This window comes from Rhinopithecus bieti, unplaced genomic scaffold (assembly GCF_001698545.2).
Source record: "Rhinopithecus bieti isolate Rb0 unplaced genomic scaffold, ASM169854v2 scaffold_1558, whole genome shotgun sequence".
Lineage (NCBI taxonomy): Eukaryota > Metazoa > Chordata > Mammalia > Primates > Cercopithecidae > Rhinopithecus > Rhinopithecus bieti.
Genome location: NW_016803701.1, coordinates 1,505,723 through 1,527,153, shown reverse-complemented (window position 1 = coordinate 1,527,153; position 21,431 = coordinate 1,505,723). Strand labels below are relative to the sequence as shown.

At 34.7% G+C, this 21,431-nt stretch overlaps 1 protein-coding gene across 17 annotated transcripts in view; it reads left to right on the top strand.

Moving 5' to 3' along the window:
* Window positions 1–21,431, top strand: part of ADAM22 (ADAM metallopeptidase domain 22) — a 267,397-nt gene that overhangs the window by 230,512 nt on the left and 15,454 nt on the right. For 3 of the 17 annotated variants that reach the window (XM_017851598.1, XM_017851584.1, XM_017851592.1), the window contains exons 25-28: window positions 1,939–2,029; window positions 5,376–5,393; window positions 15,294–15,394; window positions 15,749–15,815. In XM_017851598.1, coding sequence (XP_017707087.1) covers window positions 1,939–2,029; window positions 5,376–5,393; window positions 15,294–15,394; window positions 15,749–15,815 — 277 coding nt within the window. Of the gene's footprint in view, window positions 1–1,938; window positions 2,030–5,375; window positions 5,394–12,773; window positions 12,969–15,293; window positions 15,395–15,748; window positions 15,820–18,091; window positions 18,203–20,393; window positions 20,481–21,431 lie in introns of those variants that run through there. The other 14 variants (XM_017851529.1, XM_017851492.1, XM_017851498.1 and 11 more) reach the window with 10 other exon arrangements.

Genomic DNA, 21,431 nt, shown 5'->3' with positions numbered 1-21,431 from the left:
CAATAAACCCTAACATTTCTTTCAAATGAAGAAAGTAGTCATAACTCTTAACTGTGTGCAATTAAAGGAAGAATTTTATATTTTGAACTGAATAAAAGGAACAATTAAAGAATTGGTTTTAAAATATTTTAATATTCTTTATTATAGAATCTCATTGTTGTTCAATCCCAGTTCTGTAGCCTGAACTGGCTGCAGGTAGTAATCCTGGCCAAGGTTCCTGGAGGGGCTTTAAGAACATAGATAAGAAATAACAGGTGCAGTCCTAAAAGCTAGGGTGGCTGAAGCTGGGGTATAGAAGTCAAATGCAGATGGTTGAAAGAACTCATACATTGGAGGCAAATGTCCCCTTTTAAACTATTTAATCATTTCATTATTGAGTATTCTTTTATACAAGATAATGCTCAAATCCTGAAGTTCATTCACTCTCAAAGGATGAGAAAAAAGGAATATGTTCATTCTAATAATCTAGAAAGGGTAAACAGTTTTAGCTAATATGACTTTTATAAAGAAAATCATAGGATGGCTAAGATTTTAGAGTCCCCAGTCTTAGCAATGGTAGTGTGGAGTTTGTTCCAGTAATTAATTCAAAGGCAATAATATTTAGGCACATGGATTTAAATGACATGTCAAAAGCCATACCATTACTTAGAAATAAACAAGACTAACATCTAAGTTTAGTGATCCCTGTTAAGTCCCTGGAAAAAAAGGAAGGGAAGACAGACATGCTAGGTCTTGGAGTAAGAAAATCCTAGTAACCCAAGAAATCCTGTGACATCTGCATCTGTGCATCCCACAGAGGACCTGGCAGGTTGGACTCCACTAGTCTGCTCAGATGACCTAGCCCTACTGTCTGGCATGAATTCTGAGGGCTCCCAGACAGAGAGACTGCCACTCCTATCATGGAGAATTGAAGTCTTCTCAAGTAGCCCATGACTCCTGACCTTTGATGTGTAAAAGGATGCCTTAGGAGTGGAGCAGACAAGGATGGATCTAAGTTGCCCTGGGTGAAAGCTCTGCAGTTAACCATGTGGCATAAATCATTATCAGCAAAACAGGCCTTCTGGTGTCAGAGCCAGGCCTCATTCAGAACAGCCTTTTCTGCCTTTGAGCCCTCATTTGAGCTTATCAACGAAGACTTTGACTCATGGTGCCATTCTGCTGTGATGATCCCCTTAAAGATAATATCTCAGCCTGCCTGACAATGGATACTGGCACAACAATGCCATCACTGTGTTCTGAGCTTCAACCCTGCCCTGGATTCTGCCTGCCTGTCTCTCTGCCAGTGTGGTGTTGCCTCCCTCTCCTGCCACTTCAGCTCTAGTCCTCCAGCTCACTCGACTCTTTTGTTCCTCTGGGTTTTCCTTCTGTAGAATGCCACAGCCGTCATTGCCCAGATGGGGAATTACAAGTCCAGTGTTTTTATCACCTACACCACCTGGGTAGTAACCATACAAGTCTGTGGACATGTTTTCTCCCTTAAGAAGCTTACATTCATTTTGAGAGAAACAAAATATAACACACACAAAACCGAGAGCAATAAGGACCTTGCATTAGTTGTCAAAGTGGAGTGATATGCACAATAACATTTCTAGAATTTCTGAGAAAGAGGTAAGGATCAAAAGGAACACAGGTTTTCTCCCTGTTCCTCCCTAAGTATCATTACTCTTCCCTCTTTTAGTTTAATGACATCATGTTTTCTGGAAAATACAACTGTGCAAAATGCACTTGGACAAGAATTAAAAAGGACATATACCAAACATTATTTTTAAATCAACTGATGTAGATTGCTGAATTATGGTTGATTTTTTCTTTCCTTTGAAAATACCCATTTTGAAAACAAACAGTGTTGTTAGTGTGATGATTACAAAACTGAGCAATAAAGTTTCTGAAAGAATTTTATACCAATGATCTTCCTTCTTTCTTTTTTTTTCCTCTCAGGTGTTGCTGGCACCAATATCATAATAGGCATAATTGCTGGCACCATTTTAGTGCTGGCCCTCATATTAGGAATAACTGCGTGGGGTTATAAGTAAGTGAAATGTCTCAGTCTTGTTACTATCGAAATATACTTCTAAACATTTTGATTACATGAAAGCATCTAGAAAGTTTTGTATCATTGGTTGAATATACTTGCAATGAAAATCAACTTGGCTCAGCAGCCAGTCAATGCTTATTCTTGGCATGGTGAGAAGTGATAATAACATCATTTTTTTAGATTTCGAGACAACTTCCTTCTATTGTAAAACGACTGAGTATTATTTTAAAATCCTTGAAGTGAATTGAAATCAGTCTAAATTTTAAAAGCTTATAAGTTGTAACTTTTGAAGAGAATTTGATAGCCTTAAACATTTTGCTCAGTAAATGCCTTCATTGTAAACTTTTTTATCTATTTAATGTGTTCAATTTTCTTTTATGATTTATACAATCTGAAAAGAAACCAGAATATTCAATTTCCTTTTAAGTGCTTTAATCTCATGATGTGAACAATTTCTTTGTATTCAAATAGCTAATTTAAGTTTAATAAGTTAGAACTTAAATGTGATGAATCTTAAATTTTCTTTAATATTTCAACTTAAAATCATATTCTGCTGATCCTTGATGATGTTCCAATTCACAGGCCTGGGGCTTTTCTCCATTTGGAAGGCCTGCAGCTTGTGCTAGGCAGTCTGGGCATTACCTCATTTCGTAGCACATTTTTCCTCATGGATCAAACTTAGGTAACTCAAAGTTTTGGGAATTAGAATCAAAATTTTAGACTTTTACCCATGCCTCTTGATGGACTCACCTTTGTTACCCCATGCCTTTTGATGGACTCACCTTTGTTCCTTGAGTTAATATATGTCAAACACTCAAAGTAGTACCTGGCCCACAGTAAGCACTAGGTAATTGTTTGCTATGATTATTATCACTTAACAAGGTCTTAAACCAATTGCACCAAAGGAAACACCTTTATAGTGCACATGGTAATTGCTTGTGAGGTCAAAACCATGAAAGAGTTTCTTTGGCTAAAAAGGAAGAGTAGTTAGTTTACTGGCAGGATAAGCTTTGTATGCTACAAGCATTAATATTACAGGCATTCGTGGAAGACTGTATATTAACGAGTAGCTCGGAGAGCATAATACAGTTTGGCATAACATGGTTGACATGGCATATCGTAGTGAAGGAGAGCACAGCATAATAGTAAGCTCTTCCCTGATTAAATGAGCACCTAGCCCTGTACTGTGTGGTCTTCCACAAATTCTTGTATTGTTAATGCTTGTAGCATACAAAGCTTATCCTGGCAGCAAACTAACTGCTCTCCCTTTTCAACTAAATAAACTCTTTCATGGTTTTGACCTCACAAGCAATTGCCATATACCCGTACAAAGGTGTTACCTTTGGCGCAGTTAATTTAAGACTATGTTATGTGATAATAATAAGTTCATAGCTGAGGCTTAAAACCTATAGGCCTCTTTGGTATGCAGGTTACTGGGTATATTTCACCTCAGCATAACATTTGGAGTTACAAAATCATATATCTGATAGGAAGGCTTTTCTGTTTGTCATTTGATTTCTCCTCACACCACAAGCAAATTAGTTGTGTGCTGGAATCGCACTATTTCTCTAACTTAATGCACGATTTAAGTAGCAATTGTCATCACAAGCATTATTGTTTTGAAGTAGCTCAGTGGTTTCATTTGGCTATGTGAAAATGGAAAGAAAAAAATTGTTCATTCTGGAGTGTGTGATTTTCTGCCACCTAGTGATGGAAGTGGATATTTCATTTTACAATCTTGGAAAACCTACCTTTTAGAAACCTAAACACTCATATTACTTATTAAATTATGTGTCTATTTGCCTTTCTTGATTAGAATGAAAATCACTTATTTCTGCCTGTAATTTCTTATTTTTATGGCATTCTTTTGAGATTTGTTCATTCCTGCGTATATGCACTTTGCAACTTTAATAAGATCTACATAGTTGGAAACTCATTTAAGTTGGTTTTAGCTTAAGGAAAAAGACCAAACTTGTGTATATTACAGTATCCTCTTTATAAATAATTAGTCCAAGTAGCTAAAGTTTTAATGTTTCTAAAATTATTTAGAATATGTTTAGGAATATAGTGGGAATGTAGATATTTTAAAAGAGGAATTAAATTCATGAATATGATGTTTTACTTATTCTATTTGAAATTTAAAACCAGATTTAGAACCTGAGAACTCAGTTTCTCATTAGTTTTTCCAGTTAAACTTTCTACCCCTTCCCCAAGCCTTGGGGTGGAATAGCAGGAATGAAAAAAAAAGTAGAATGCTCATTTGGAACCGTATGACTCAGGAAATCAGATTGAAGGAATAAAAAGTAAAACATGTTGAATAGAAAGATACCAGGTTTATTTTTCACCCATCTGATAGTTTCCAGAATGAAAAATAATAACGAATTGGCACCTTTGCCGTCGTGTGTGTTATCAAACATGATATGTATAATGTGGATGAAAGAGACTGGCAAGTAAAGATGTTACCAATGAAATCCATGTGAAAACATTATCCTTGTTCTTAGAGTAAGCAGCCCAAAACTACTCAGTTGCATGACCTTTCTAACGTGTCTCCAAAATACTAACAATTATGTCAAGATAGAAAGTTAGCAATGAACCCCTGAAAAGTCACTGGTACTGTACTACCACACCCTTTAGAGCAATTTTTTAATCAGATCCACTTAGTTGGAAACTCATTTAAGTTGGTTTTAGCTTATGGTTAAATAAACACAGGGACTAAACACTGAACAAGTATTTCCAATGTGAAACTTCAGTGAGTAAGTAGTAATCACTTAGGAGATCCTTAACAGTAATTAATTAACTCACCTATTTATCATACCTGATGAAATAAAATGTTCTGGTATTCATTTATATTCCCCTATTTGAAATTCTTAGGAATAACTATAGTTTGGGGTTTATATCCCATTAGGAATGAATTATAATTTTATTTCTGTGAAAGTACAGTTATTTATGTAAGTAACTTGATTCATTAATTTCATTATTTAAGTTAATAATGTTTGAATAATGTTTAAATATGTTTGAAGACCTGTATTTGAGATAAGATTTACTTTAGAGCAGTGATTGATGTTGAGAAAACAGTTACTCTTTAATGACTGCAGCATATTTATGTTTTTAAAAATGGACAGTTGTTTGACAATATTATCACTGACTCTTTGTCGCTTCTCCTAATGATGAAGTGACATTTTTGTGTGTGCATTCCCATTTTAATTCTGTAATTCAGAATCCTCTAGTGAAGACTTTTCAATGAAAGCTAGAGCTTTTATGTTTAGAGCTCCCTCTTGATGTCCATCCAGAGGTAACTAACTCTGTGTTTCTTCCTCTTTCTCTTCTTGTCCATGAAAAGAAACTATCGAGAACAGAGGTATGTAATAAAAATAATGTGAACATAAAACTGAAAGGTTTGACTCATATTAGCATTGCTGGAATTCATACATGCAATTATAATTAAGTTCACTTTGTTTTTATGCTATAATGATCATACACTAATCTTGATTTTTCATTATCTTGAGATAATTTTAATGATGGTGCCATGAAATATAGTAATTTAAAATAGATCTGTCATTTAATTTTAATGGTTCTTTTATCCAATGATACTACAATTAGTGGAGAGTCTTGCTTATTTTTTAATAGTAATATATATAGAAATTGATTTTTTCCATCTAAAACATACTTCCTCTATGGTAAGGTGTCCCATTTGTTTACATTAATGTTAGCTTTTCTTCATGTTTGTAACACTCTTATTGCCTAATACTTTCTGAGGGAATTTGTTACTGTTTTTATATTAATAATATCCATTCATAAGTGACAAATTTTATTTGGGCAGTGTTGCTGTTGGGAATGTTCTAGCATTTGTTGAGCCTGTTTATCTCTGCATAAGGAATTTTTTTGTATTGATTAGGTAACTGCACATTTAGTTAAAGAAAGAATTTGCATAGTTGGAATAATAAAAATGTCTGCATTCTTGAGAAAGTCAGACACCCTCTATAGTATAACCTTAAAATCTGTGCTTAACCAACAGCATAAAACAGATACAAAACATTCATGTTGTTCTATAACAATTACCTATTTTATCTGAATCTAAATTAGCACATAATATTGAAATTCACTCTTCACTTTTCACACTTAAAAAGTTACTAGTGGTGTTAGCTATTGATATAAAATATTAAAATATTGTCCTGGAAACTGATAACCTAGACCAGGTCTTACACATGATATAGTTCTATACTCATGGTATTTATGCAGATTCCTATTTACTTAACCTTTTCCATTGTTGAGTTGCATGCTTGTGACAGGTTATGAATAAGGTGTATAAATGTGGTAATTTGTCATGCTCCATCACAACTTTCATTTTTTTTCACAAATCAAAAATTTAACTTTACTCTTTTTTAAATAAATTAAAATTCCCATAAGGCTTTAACCGTAAGTATCTGTAGAATCTGTATAAATACATGGTGCCCATGGGTTACCATTTGAAATCCTGGTCAGTTTGTGTAGACAATAGAAAATATTGACCTTTCCCTAGAGTGGCTAACTCATCATTAATGGAAAAAGTAAAACTGGGACAAAATTACAATTTAAGAACAACCAGATTTCTTCGTGACATGTTTTAAACTCTTGTGTCCAAAAACGCTTGAGTAGAGCAGGAGCCGCCGTTTAGGCTTTCTGTTGAGTAGAGGTTGACGGATCGCATTAGAAATCTAAGTTTGCTGAGTTTTTTTAGTGGAAAATAGAATTAGGCAAATAAGATTAAAAAGTTAATGATTCAGCTTCATTTCCACACGAACTAAGGCTATAATGTAATTTAATATTGCTGAATATATGAAAACAAAAGTGAAATGTCTCATATGTAACATAAGCAAAACTAACACAGTACTCTAAGATGTGTTCTCATTAGGGATTCTGTCCAGAATAAGGGAATTGCCTACACTTTAGAAAAATGATTAATATTGAAAAGTATGCACAAATTTCTTGTGCTAACTCAATATGTAGAGAGATATAGTTAAGAACATTTTCACATGAAGAATCTCCTTTATGTGCCTGATATAATTTCATGTCTCCTGGTGTTACTGAGTCATCATTTCATTGATCTGGCTACTCTTTTGGAATCTAGTCAATCATATTTTGAGAGTTGTCACATCTTCAGCGGATATTTATTTTATATATTTTGATATATGTCAACACAACCCTTTTTTGTCCTTGCCCATAACTAATGAATATCAGGTTTGTACAGTAGGTCTCAAAGTGGAGAAATAGCAAAGAATAGACTTTAGATAGGAAGTTGTGAATGTATAAGTGTTTTCTAAATGATTTTCCTTTTCGAGAATACTTGTTAGTGATTACAGACGAAGTGGTAAGGCCAGCAGACCAAAGCATGCATTAAAAAATGTTCAATCTTATAAAAATATCAATAGACATTAAAGTAAATATCTTCCCAATTCCAAAATATACCAGGAAGTAAAATTAAGAATTTTGAGTTGTTATTGCTTTTAAATTAGGTTTTTCTTTGAGGTTCCATGGTAGGGAGACCAATCCACAGGGAATCAGAAATCTACTAGTATGTGGTATTGGAAAATCAAACTTTCCTCAACTCTGAAATCAAGTAAGGTTCTTTGTAATTTGTAAAGCATTATGGTGACGGGAAGTTACTAGCATGTGATCTTGGAAGACAGTGTTTCTCTGATCTTTGAATGAAAGAGGTGAATGTAGTTCTTTTCAAGAAGGAGGGCAGCATTCATTGACATGAGTGAGGCTCACACATACTGGTTGATGAGGTGGTGAAAATGTTGGTGAATGTAAACTTTTGCTTTGACACTAAATACAAGACATAATAAGTATAATAGCCAGTTATCAGATTCCTAATACTGTTATAATGACTCAGAAGTGCCAAACTGGGCATAACTTTCCAATTCCTGGAGAGGACAGGCAAGTAATTCTGTGACTGAATTTGATGACCAGATACATTTTCTCTCCTGAGCATGGGTCCTCAAGGTTTTCAGTATAGAGAAGGATTATATTCTATGTTTTCTTGCAAGTTTGACAAAAAGATGTGAAGCAGACCCATTTTTTTCTTTTGTTCGCAAACTTCATAATAAAAGAAACTGGAAGCTCCATTCTGGGGCATAGTGAAGGCAGAACTCCACATATGTACAGCATCAGTTTAAATCTGCCAGTGTCTTATGATGGGCAGAATTGTGGAACAAAGGAGCCATAGCCATAGACATTAGGTAATTAGAATGATGGCTGTATTTATCCTTTTATTTAAAATATTCAGGAAAGAAAACTTCCCCAATTTTTTCAGTTGATGTTATTGTTGATATTATAGCACAATTGCTTTAGGAGTTAGAAGCTATATGACTTGTAGTGAGAATTATAAGTGAATTTTAGTTTTTAGGGTAAGTTTGCAAATAGCAATAGAATAAGAAACATTAACTGAAGTTAGATACATAAAACATCCATATTTAGCTGAAATCTTATTTTCTTCCTTTGTCTGAGATGAACACACACCATTATGATTGATGAGAAATTAAAAAATAATATTGTATCTTTTTGATCTATGGTTTTGCTTTAAGCGGAATGCCCTTCCCTTCCCCATTTCTTTTCTTTCTCACCTGTTTTAGCCACTTTATTTTCTGCTTGTGAACTTCCCATCTTTTTTCCAAACCTTTCTTAGTTTGCTTTTCTATTATTATTATTTTGGTGATATTCCTGCATCTGTCAGTGTTACTTGGTACACATTATATACAGTATTTCTTAAAACAGTAAAGTAACAATTTAATAAGAGACAGCCCAGATGCCAACAAAACATTGGAGAAATGCCTCCTTCAGCACTAAAGTTAAGAGTTGGTTAAATGGTTTTTTCCTCCAACATTTTAAGTATGCATAAGAATTATTAAGATAAATATAATTCAATTGATGCTTTTCGGAAAGATTAGACTTCTCTCATAGCAGGACTGTTTGCCTAAAGGTTTTGGGGTGATCAAGAAACAGTATTACTTAATGTTTACATTTAGAATGCTAACATAACAACTAGATGATTTATAATTATGAACACATTAAGAGTTGTCTTCTGAAGTGGAATAAGAATAAGCAAGCAATAAGCATAGTATTGTAGACCTGGAGAGACATATTTGTATAAATTAGGTCCCCCAGAGTCATTAAGTTATAGGGGTGGGTCTTTACCTTAAAGAACAGGAAATATCTTCAAAAGAATGTTATTTCATGGGATGCATCAATTCAGAACACACAATGAAATGCCAAAGTTGTACAGAGAAGAAAAAGACAACATGTAATTAATGTAGGAAGAGATACGTTTTGAGAGGGAAAAAACTAGTTACATAAGTGTTTATTATATTTTGGCTATTGTTCACTAAAAAGCATACATGTCTAAAATATTTGCATATAATATGAAAAGTATGAGGTAATTTTCCCATTATAAAATTTAGCACTAATCAGGCCACCTAATGTGGTGATCACTTTTAGTTTCCAAAATTTGATGAAATAAGAAAGCACTCAAGATTTAGGAAGAAAGTCATAAAGATAATAAAGGACTGGAAAAAGAAGTTTGATTTAAAATTTTAAGAGGATCATTTAGTTAGTCATTTATGACCTTTCCCAACAAATGATGAAAAGTTATTTTATTTATCATGGGGGCTTGATATTATCCATTAAAGCAAGAAGAATTAGGTTTGTTATGATATGTAATTAATAATTGTAAAAAAGACAAATTTCTAGACAATGAAGGATATTAAACATCATCATTATTATTATTATTATTATTATTATTATTATTATTTTGAGGTGGAGTCTCTCTGTCGCCCAAGCTGGGGTTCAGTGGCACGATTTTGGCTCACTGAAACCTCTGCCTCCCAGGTTCAAGCTATTCTCATGCCTCAGCCTCTTAAGTAGCTGGGATTACAAGCGCGTGCCACCACACCTGGCTAATTTTTTTGTATTTTTAGTAGAGACAGGGTTTCACCATGTTGGTCAGGCTGGTCTCGAAATCCTGACCTCGTGATCCACCCACCTCGGCCTCCCAAAAACATTGTTCTTAAGAGATCTTTAATGAAATTCATAACCTAACACTGACATTTACCATGGGAAGAAAGTTACATGCCTTCCTCATGGAATTTTAAGGAAAAGCCAGTGAATTTCTATCTTTTGGAGACTTTGCAGTGTGATAGATAAGAATCTAATCTGTTCAACGTAATGAAAACAAGGTGGTGCCCCAGAAGTACATTGAACTGAAACTGATTGAAACGCACAGTTTATGATTATTTAGCATTTAGGGTGTTTGAGCACTGTGTAAAAAATGACCATGGACTTCAGAGAAGTTACATTGAAGGGATAATAAAACATGTTCAGTTAAAAACACAAAACAAAACTGGGCTCCATCCATTGGGAACGATAGTCCATCTGCATCCTTAGTGTCAGCTAAGTGAGGCCTTGGTAATTGCCAGGATAAATACCTGAAGGCCAGCCAGACCCATGTAAAGAGAAGGCAATTTGTGGGATAGAATACTGGGAATAGTCAAGTGTAGTTCAGAACTCTTATATAATAGCTTGTCTTTATCTTTTATTTATTTTATTTATTTTTTGAGACAGAGTCTCACTCTGTTGCCCAGGCTGGAGTGCAATGGTGCGATCTCGGCTCACTGCAACCTCTGCCTCCCAAGTTCAAGCAATTCTTGTGCCTCAACCACCCAAGTAGCTGGGCTTACAGGTGTGTGCCACCACACCCAGCTAATTTTTATATTTATTGTAGAGATGGAGTTTTACCATGTTGGCCAGGCTAGTCTCCAACTCCTGACCTCAACTGATCTACCCATCTTGGCCTCCCATAGTGCTGGGATTACAGGCATGAGCCACCATGCCCAGCCTGGTCTTTAATTGAGTTGAATTTGGTGAGGCACATCTCATCAGTTTATAAAGATTATCAGTAAAGATAGTAATGATAAATGGGATTTGTTAACCATAGAGATTATTATTGGAAATGTGTTCATGGGATTCTTCTATAAATATTAATATAACACAAAAGGGAAATTTTCTCCCCAAGGCAAAAAATAGAACTCTGATTTTATTGACAGCTTTTTTTTTCAGGCATTAATGGAATATTTTACTGATACAAGGTAAAATAGAAAATATTAATAAAGATCTCTTACAGGGGAAGATATAGCAGGTGTCATGTAACAGTCTAAATATGAGGTTTTGTATTTTTTTCCTATAAAATTAATGTTTTATATACTGGGGAAAAGAAAGGATAACTATTATGAGCTGAAGTCATTTACAGAATTAAAATATTTTGGAGGAATCATATCAAAAGTTATAGGTGGAATTAATCCTACATTACTAATTTCATGAAAATTCTACTTTCTTTAGTAAACATAAAAGAAAGTAGATTAAATCACACAAGTTAAAATATATGCTTCATACTAATTGAAAAATCTTTCAGATTCACAGACGTGTAACTAAATAGCATTAAAATAATATGAGAGTATTCAGTCATTCAAGAGAATGAATGACCAAGTATTTTAAACATTTACAACAATATGGCAATAATTTAAGCAAGCAAACACCTGAAAATGGCATTTTGGGGGGATTAAATTCAGCAGCAGCAAATAATCAAAATTATAATGGTAATTAAGGAGAAACCAAATAAGAAAAAGAAAAGTTAGCAAATTTGTGCTTTTACTGGAGATTTAATTAAGCATAGCTTTGTCAAAAATTCTCAATTCAACACTAGTTTGTGTCACCTCCAACAATAGTACTGAATAGAAAAGAATCAAGTTTTTGATGCAGTTAGCTATTTGGGAGGCTACACCACTGACAAATGACCAGATTAGCTATTGCAGGAGGGTTAACTGGGGGCCTTATCTAAAAGTTTCTATCTGATTACCTTAGGCGAAGTAATAAAAATCTGTTCCAATCTTAGTTTATTGAAAATCAGATGATTTGGGTCAATAACAGTGCAGATTAAATACGTTTTCACTTGGGCACTACTACTACAGTAGAGAGAGAGAACTAAGGTCACCCACCAGCTACCTATAAATATGCTTCTATAGTCTCAACAAAAATTCAGTTATTTTTTTCAACCTTTTCTTGCTCTTGCTAAATTATCTTCCTTCACATATTCCACTGAACAGTTATAAAATTTCCTTTTTGATTTAACTTTGAATCTTTCCATTTCTTCATATTTCTATTAAATGAATAATGAAGCTCTAAGTTGAACATCAAACTCTAATAGTGATTTGTTTGTATTAAATTATATAATAGTTTAAAAATCAATCAGTTCTTTTAAGACCAAATCCAGGTTATATTATGTATGTTTAGAAATTATTAACAGTTTATTCACCACAAAGGAAAAAAAAGCTATGCTTAATCTGGGTAGGGACTATCTGTCCTAACACACCTTTGACATAATTGTTTTTTAAGAAAAGACAAAAATGCACTTAACATTTTCAAGTATAATGAAATTACCTTGAAAACACTCATATTTTCATATTTTTTCCCCAAAGCAAGGCTTTATTCATCCAAACGATAAAGACATTTGTAATTGCATTTCTGGCCTCTACAGTTAGAATGACTTTAACTTGTCTCATTTATTGATAATTTTATGTGTTGTGATAGATTTGATTCATGTAGATCATTATCCCTACCTCTCTTTTTTCCTGAAATAATATTTGTATATGTCTGTGTTCATGTGTGTGTCTTGTTTTCTGACTCTGAAATGTTTATTATGCCTTAGACAGTTACCCCAGGGAGATTATGTAAAAAAGCCTGGAGATGGTGACTCTTTTTATAGCGACATTCCTCCCGGAGTCAGCACAAACTCAGCATCTAGTTCTAAGAAGAGGTCTGCTTTTCTGTCGCATTTTCAGATTTCTACCTGTTCCATCACACATTATTCCATTAGTCAGAACATTTCATTATTTTGCAGCAGGTTTGATTACTTCTTCCTTCTTTCTTGAATGTTAAAAAATAGTATCCTTTGTTCTTTGATTACTCTACTTCAAAATGCCATATGCTCAGAACCACTCATTACACAAATCAGGCCACAAAACCTAAACAAAGCGAACCAACCAATAACTCTGATTCTATATAGAAACCTCAGGGTTTTTCAGTCTTGCTTTATATGGCTTAAGAAACTATACATAGTATTTAATAATATTTAAATGGTGAGCTTTATGTCATGTTTGGTAGTCAAAGAAAAAGGTTACTGTCATGCTTCAATAAAAGCAATTGTTAAATAAATTGGTAATTTAAGTGCTGCATTGAATATTTTTTAATTTTATATATATCAAAGCTAAGCACGCTATGAAACAAAGATTGCTTCTCTGTGAATCATATATTTCAGTATTATGATTTTGCCTTTTTGGGGGGTGATTACTTCTAGACTTTATAAGTTACAACTTAGTTGACAAATTAAGTGTGCTTAATTTTGCCTGAGTTTTTTAACAGTATAGATGGGATTAATATTTATATGTCTTAGACAGTGATGCTATATTCTTATTCTAGCATCTTAAGGTGTATGACACCTTTTAAAATTCTGCATGCTTTGTAACTGCTTAATCAAATAAATAAAAAGAAGAAATAAATAGTTGGCATGATTTAGGAAATGAGACCTATATTCATGTTGAAGGAAGCAAAAATATTCTTGTGGAAGAATTTGTTTATTTAAAGTTGCCAATAAGAGTGTAATGGACAGGAAAAAAGGTTTGATAGCCCTGCTTATGCCTTTGGGCACATTAACTACTTTGCAGAGTGAAGGGGAAGTTGCTAGTTTATTGAGAGGAAACATGACCTGTTCCGGAGTTCTGTATAGAGTGGATCATCTGTAAATATTCTGTAATGTCTCTCAGTCTTTGTAAACGTTAATCAAGAAGGAGAATAGAAGGAATTAGTGAGACCTGGGAACTCTACTTTATGTGGAACTTTCTTAAACATGAAGGATAGTTTTCACTTAGATAACGTAGCTTAAAGCAAAAGTAGAAACACTAGTTGTCGCCAAAGGAGTATGGTTCTACAGAAGAATATTTTTAAAAAGGTATTATTTTAATTTGTGGAGGGCTTGTTGGCTAAGAGCAGAAGACTAGGGTTCTACTTGAATTCTCTAATACAAATATTTTCTTGATAGAATATTAAATTTTAAATTAAATAACATGGTAAATTAGTGGAGAAATTAATGGTTTCCAGCAGAATTTCTGTTGTTCTTTTGTATAAAATATGAGTCATTCTGTGAGTAGCAAATGATGTTGAGAAATTCCAACCTAGGGAATTCATATGGAATAGTTGTGCTGAGTTCCATTTATTTTCAATCATCAGTAGAAAGTTTTTTTTGAAATAGAAATTATTAACCATTAACCAGAATAATATGTGGAAAAGATTTTTAAGTATAGTGCTATTTTCTAAAGTACCTATGAAAGAGTTTAAAATATCCATTTGAATAATTCCCAGATTTTAGAAAAATCTCAGTGGGTTATGATTCTTAAGCAGCTAAAAGTTGTTAAGACTTTACTCTGAAGTATATGTAGCTTGTTAAAATTCTTGTGTGGTACAAGGTAGGTGTGTAAATTTTGCTTCTTGTAGATAATTCATTTAAAGATGGTAGGACACAAATAGCAGGTGGGCTCGATGGTACATGGGCTTTGTGAGAGGCACTGTCATGATAAACATCTGATTCAGTTCAGTTATTGAACAATTAGCCAACATGTACTACACTTTTTTGGACCATATTTGTGGAAAAAAATGCCAATTCTTAGAAAATAATTTTATTACTTAAGAAAATCTAAATAATGCTTTGATAAATGTTAACCAGGTTCACTTGAGCAAATCTTTATGTAATCTCTTGGAAGTCCATGTTCTCATAATCTTTGAGTGGAAACCATTGCTTTACAATTAAGAAACATCTATGGTGGGACCCCATTATAACTCTGCTGCTGGGGTTATGCTGAAATACATAGTGAATTTGCTCTGTGGTTGCTGCGTTCTGGGGAATGTAAATTGGCTTGCATTGTGTCTCGATACTTTTCATTTATATACTATTGTAATGGGGTTCCATTGTATTTGACTTTTCTTAAATTGGATGTTGTGTAATTCTGCCTTCTTCATGAAGACTTTCATGTTCTCTTCATTCTTTCATTTCAGATTTTTTCTTTCTTGATTTATTTTATTTAATGCACAGTAATGCTTAGAAGTTTTGCTTACTGATCTCAAAACATTCATTTGGTTACATTTTTGAACAATTTATCAATATTTTCAATTTCAGGTCAAATGGGCTGTCTCATTCTTGGAGTGAAAGGATTCCAGACACAAAACATATTTCAGACATCTGTGAAAATGGGCGACCTCGAAGTAACTCTTGGCAAGGTAGAGGCTGGCATTCTGAATCCATCTGTCCACACAATCAAATTCTATATTCTGTGGCCCCTGGTTGTAAAGACTTTTTCATTTCTTGAAAGCTCTTTAGCTTTTCTCCCAAAAGAGAGGAGAATATGTAGAATGAGAGCCTAGGTTTTATCTGGATGGGAAATGGTGGAATTCGGCGGCACCAGGACACTATACACTTTGTGAAATTTAATTTGAGAAAGCTGCACAGTGTGACAAACCCAGTGTTCCACAGTGGTGCTGCTTATAAATTACACCCACTTGAAATGCCTCGTAATTAGACATAGGGCAATCACTTATTTACATGGAAATCTAGCTCTAAACCATCTTTTTCAGGTAACCTGGGAGGCAACAAAAAGAAAATCAGAGGCAAAAGATTTAGACCTCGGTCTAATTCAACTGAGTAAGTCTGAACCTCTAATGAAAAAAAGGCACTCCAAGGTCCTGTGCAAATAGTGTCAAAAGTAAATTAAGCAGATAGTCAAAGAACTGTAAACTATGTCTTCGGTCTTGGTTTTATCTTTTAAATTCTTTTTTGCCCTTTAAAAATTAACCATGGCTTTTCTCTTTTACATAGGCATCTCCGCAACTGCACCCACACCAATATTCATTGATAGTGGGGGTCTCACCCTTGCTGCAGGCTTTTTCCTCCAGTCACCTGCCATTGTGGGGTCTTGGTTCTGTATGAAGGGAATTTGATAACATTCCTTTCTTATCATCATCTGGGATTCAACCATTTCAAAGGGTCACCCTTCCTCTCCCCAATACTCACACAGCCTGTAAGCATCAGGGAAAAATTCCCATTTTACTAGAGCATGATACTGCTCACAATCTGAAACCACCACTATGAGGTCTTCATGGCTGCAATCTAAGCATTCTCTCAGACTTATGGAATAAGTTTCCCTTTTAAATTTTCTATCTGAGAACATTTAAAAGGGCATTTTCCTAAACTTGCTCTTTAACTGAATCATTGTCACTAAATGTGACATTATCCATTTTAAATGATAGCCATGCATTTACTTTTTTTTTTTTTTAAGGGGATGGGTTTGGAAGTCACATTTAAAGTCATTTATAATGAAGTAAATAATGTACTTGTTTTGTTTGTTTCTCCACTTAAGAAAGTACAAGCAAAACAAAACCTCCTCTAATCTTTATCTCCCTTCATGGAATAAAACACATGCTTAGTATCCTTTTGGACTGAACTTGCCACCTGGTTTTTTTTTACCCATTCTATTTTATCCTTCCTAAAACTTGTTACTTATTTCTCACTGTAGTGATAGTTATTATTTCCAGGATCTCTATTGCTTCTTCACGCCTTAATACTTGGAAAGTCTGAATAGCAGGTATTTGTTAACTGCTTGTCAAAAACTTATGTTAGCTTTTCCATCATATACCCTGCCTTTTTCAGTCCAGGAATAATAACATTGCCCTGAAATTTGGACCTTCCACCTGAATGGTATTGTCTTGTAAGTGGCTTGTCAACATTTACTAGAGGATACTTTATAGACACAATAGACAATTTCAAGTGATACCATTGCATGGTCCAGAATGGCATCATAGAATTCCATCATAAATAACTAATGTGTTAGAGTTTATCTTATCCATTCCCAAAGCACTTGTATGCTTTAGGGCTCATTGTTGATAAACTCTTCTTGGAATGTTGTTTGGTTTGTTTTGCATGAGGTCACCTAGTAAGAGCTCCTTAACTTATCTTAGTTGCTCACAGGTGTACAGATAAAATTGCAAAATGTTCTTTAGAAGTTCCTTGTGTACTGTTTAGTGTTCTAACAGCATTTCCTATAACAAGGCTTCAAAAACTCCTAAGTTAAAAAAAAATCAGTATTATGTTAAAGCTATGAGCTTAGGACCGAAAGCACATTTGGTGTTTAACAATATTCATACAATGTTTTCTAGAGCAGTTACTTATTTTTAAAAGTGTTATGTATAATTTCCGCTCACATTGTACGATTAAAATTGTAATACTGCAGATAGCCTTTGAGAAATCTTGCCTATGAGATAATTAAATTATAATATTTAATATGACATTATAATAGGTTCATCTTTGTGAGGGAGAAGTATTAAGGACTTCCTCAGATTTTTCAGACTTTTCTGATTTTGGTTACATGACTCATGTTAATTAAATGGATCCAAGTCTGTAAAGCTGACCACAATTCTCACATACCTTCTTGTACAGGAACTGTCTCTCTATATATACATACATATATACATATACACACACACACACACATACACACAGACACACACGTATATATTTTCTTACAAGGATTCCTGATGGGTAGCATATCAAGAATTATGTATGCAAACTTTTAATGCTTTCCATATTTAAGTAATCCCATTTGCTTCTGATAGTATAATACCATTTCTGTGACTACAGGAGGAACAAATTCACAACTATCTCTTATTTTTTCAAATAAGAGGTATTTCAGGTCCATTACTCAAAATTCCCTTTAATACCTCATTATTCCAAAAGATGATGAAAAATTGGGACATGAATTAAAACATGCACCATAAATACATGCTCTGCTAATTAACAAAATAAAATGTCCTCATATATTGTATTGTTTTTCCAGTCAAAACTTTTGCATCTTCCTCATTGTTGTAAATGATATAAACAATTTTTTTGGCTTAGACTTTGTATTATATATTGTGTTTTTACAGGAGGGAGCCCCAAGCACCTGAGCCTGGGCACTCCCTCGCCCAGACAGTCCCATCCCAAGGCATAAGCCCCGGGGGCTCTGACAGCCCCCAGACAGGGAGTCTGGATCACAGGTCAGTCTCCACCTGCCCCTTCATTCTGGGCTGCCACTTAATCTCCTTCCAAGTCCTTTCCTTGGCTGAGAACAGGGTCATTTGATCTTTGAGTGAGCCCCCATGTTTGCTTGGAGGTGCTCCTGGTCCAGCCAGCACCAGCTAATTTTCCTTTGCTTTTCCATCCTGGAAAACACAAAGAGCTCCCCTATGCCATCTAACGCATTTTTTTTTGCATGTTGCGCTATATGCCAAGGCAAGCCACATAGGTAGATTTACTGCAATGTGATAAAATCCCATCACTTCAGCCACCATGACCTTGAGATGTCAGGAAGCTCACCGTGAAGACATTTTCATGGCCAGATCCCCAGAAAGAACATAAAATGAAGAGTTCTTTTCAGTGAAGAACTCTATGGTGAAGTGACCACAGCCTTCTGAAATGCTCCCTGAAACAGGAAAAAGTCCATCAAGTGCAAGTCAACCCATGTTGTTGTAGCATTCATGGAATAGCTGTGGCAGCAGTCCTTTGAGTTTCTAAGCCTGTCAGTGAAAGGAACAAATGTCTCCTCCCGGAAGTGGCCGTCTGCCTGTGGGTGACTCACTTTGCTGTGTGGCTATGTTTCACCTGATTACAGCTGCATGGGCTTTTTCTACGGTTTTCCCCAGGCCAGAGCATTCACTAGCCTTCATCTGTGGCTGCACTTGGCTTTTGACTTTTCTTTTGTTGAGAGTCTCAGTGGAAATATTTATGCAAAAGTTTTAATTGGCTATCTGTGAAAGCACAAGTTGGCAATGATTGTGGCTAAAGGCAAAACTAGTGTGAGTTGTTTCTGAGTCAGGAGATACTATCTTACCAAAATGGTTTTATAAGCAGAAAAGCAACTGAACCCTTCTTTCAGAAGGGAATTTCACAATGCTATTTTGTATAGTACCTCGATTGAGGGAAAGGGCTGTGGAAAAAATAACCTGATATTTTTATGTAATTGGAAATGTAGTCTTCCATATTTATGAACAGCTCAATAACTAAATATGGGGAAAGAAGCAAAATGTAACCAAAATAAATAATGTATTTTATCATTTCCCCTGGTTTGTTTACAAATAACTTATGTTTTATAGAGCTTGAATCTTTATTGTCTATAGTATCTCTAGAAGTTACTTTTTAAATGAAGAAAAGAAAAAAAGAAAACCTCCAAATTCTTCCAATATGGAATTTGTTAAATCTACATTATTTCACAAGGGCAGACTCTGAAGGGGATGTATTTTTGCTTGGCTCCCAGGGTAAAAATCAAAGGAAACTCTGGGGAAAACCAACAACTTAGACCTCCCTACAATTTTATTACCTTTAAAATTTGCACAGTAATTCTGATGGAAACATTGCCAGATCCATCAGGGAAATGCTAAGTAAGTTCATTATTATTCTCTGGCAGTCATTCACACAATTCATGGTCAGACACTTGGAAGGCAACCTCTGAGGGTTGGTTCCTAATGGAAACATGAGCACTTTATTTTGGAGTGCACAAAGAAGAGGAAGGAACACTGCAGCTGCAACTAAATTACTAAATCCAGCTTCAAGATCGTGGAGGCCTATTTAGACCACACTTAATGCGCATTGAGGCTCCGGGATCAAAAGAGTGGGACCCTATCTGCTCCTTACAGAGCCAACTGGAACATACTTTCATGTTGACTCCAGCTTGGGATCCTCTATAGGGAGTAAGACAGTGGTCATGTAAAAGCCTTCTTATATTGGAAAGAGAACTTTGTTCCTTTTAATTGTTCGTAAGGTGTTGTATGCCCAAATGCCAGATTGGAATTGCAGCCATCTGAATATTTTCAAAAGCATCATTGTCATTTAAAACCAAAGAGCCAAATGAGAGGTGGCCTGGAAAAAGCCACTTTGGAGGTGGGTGAATGGGACTGCTGACTGTACTGTGATTGAAAGGGAGCTTCTAATTCACTTTGGGAAGCCACTGGGAAAAGCTTTCCCAGAAATGTTGAACACATTGTAGAATGCCTTGATTGAGCCTTGTTGTAGCTAAGATTATTCTCATGTCATTGTATAGACTGCCTCATAATCACCCAACATCCATTCTGGTTTATTTGCCATGGTCACTTGCATTTGGAGGGTGAAGACATCCTTGCTAAGCTTGTGCTGTGTATTTTCAGATTTTCTATCTTGTTCTGCTTTCTTTGTTCCTTCCATTGCTTTCTGCAGGTATTTAAACCCATGGTTCAAAAGAGACTATAATGTAGCTAAGTGGGTAGAAGATGTGAATAAAAACACTGAAGGACCATACTTTAGGTATTTTATAAATTAATTTTTATATCCTTCTCAAACTCTCCCAGCACATACAAATACTGTAGTGTGACTGGCTCTCTATCTTGTATCTCCCAATACAAGTTCCTATAGGTGGAAAGGGGTCCTTGTTTATTTGCTGCCTTTTGACTCTGTTTTTGCTTCGTGAGCAAGTCTGGTTCTTTTCTGAATGTTTCAAATAAAGCCATTTGAAAGGGTTGCCATTTAGTGCATGTCCCTATCACCATCTTAAGCTTTTTAGTAGCTTTCTCTTCATTTTATGCTATGTAGTGTTCTATGGGCATGAAACATACTTTCCACTAATAAAGAAGCACTATTAACCTGAACAATTTAGTTTCTAGAATCTAGCAGTTTCATAATGCATTTTTCCTACTTACTGCCTAAGAGTGCATAGTGTATACAAAAATTCAAGGGAAAACGTATGAAGAAACTAAGTGAAATGTGATGGGATTTTACTTGGATAGAAACAATGATTTGGTCTAACTGGAAAATTACTGAGACAACATTAACCCCATGGGAGTATGTGGAATGAGTTTAGGTTTTATTTGTTCAGTATAACCATTTCCTACCAGAGAAAGGCTGTGCTGAGAAGTGTTTTACAGATTCTCAACAAAGCACGTAAGGAATTTTTTATGCTAATAAAAGTGTTGTCATCTAATACTTCAAATAGAACAGGAAGCAGCTGGAAATGTATTCTTGACTCACAAAATAGAAGAATATCGCTACATTTTAGAAACTATCAAATTTACTGAATTCACTGCAGCTCTGTGTGACATTTACAGGTCAGAAAGAATTTCCAAGAGTTCTTAATGGCATTTTTCACCCTTTCTAATAAAGTGATTTCCTAGAGGTAAATGTCCACTTTATATCTGACTACTTTGTGGACAACTAAGGTAAAGGAGAAATATGTACTCAATTACTACCTCTTCAGAACAC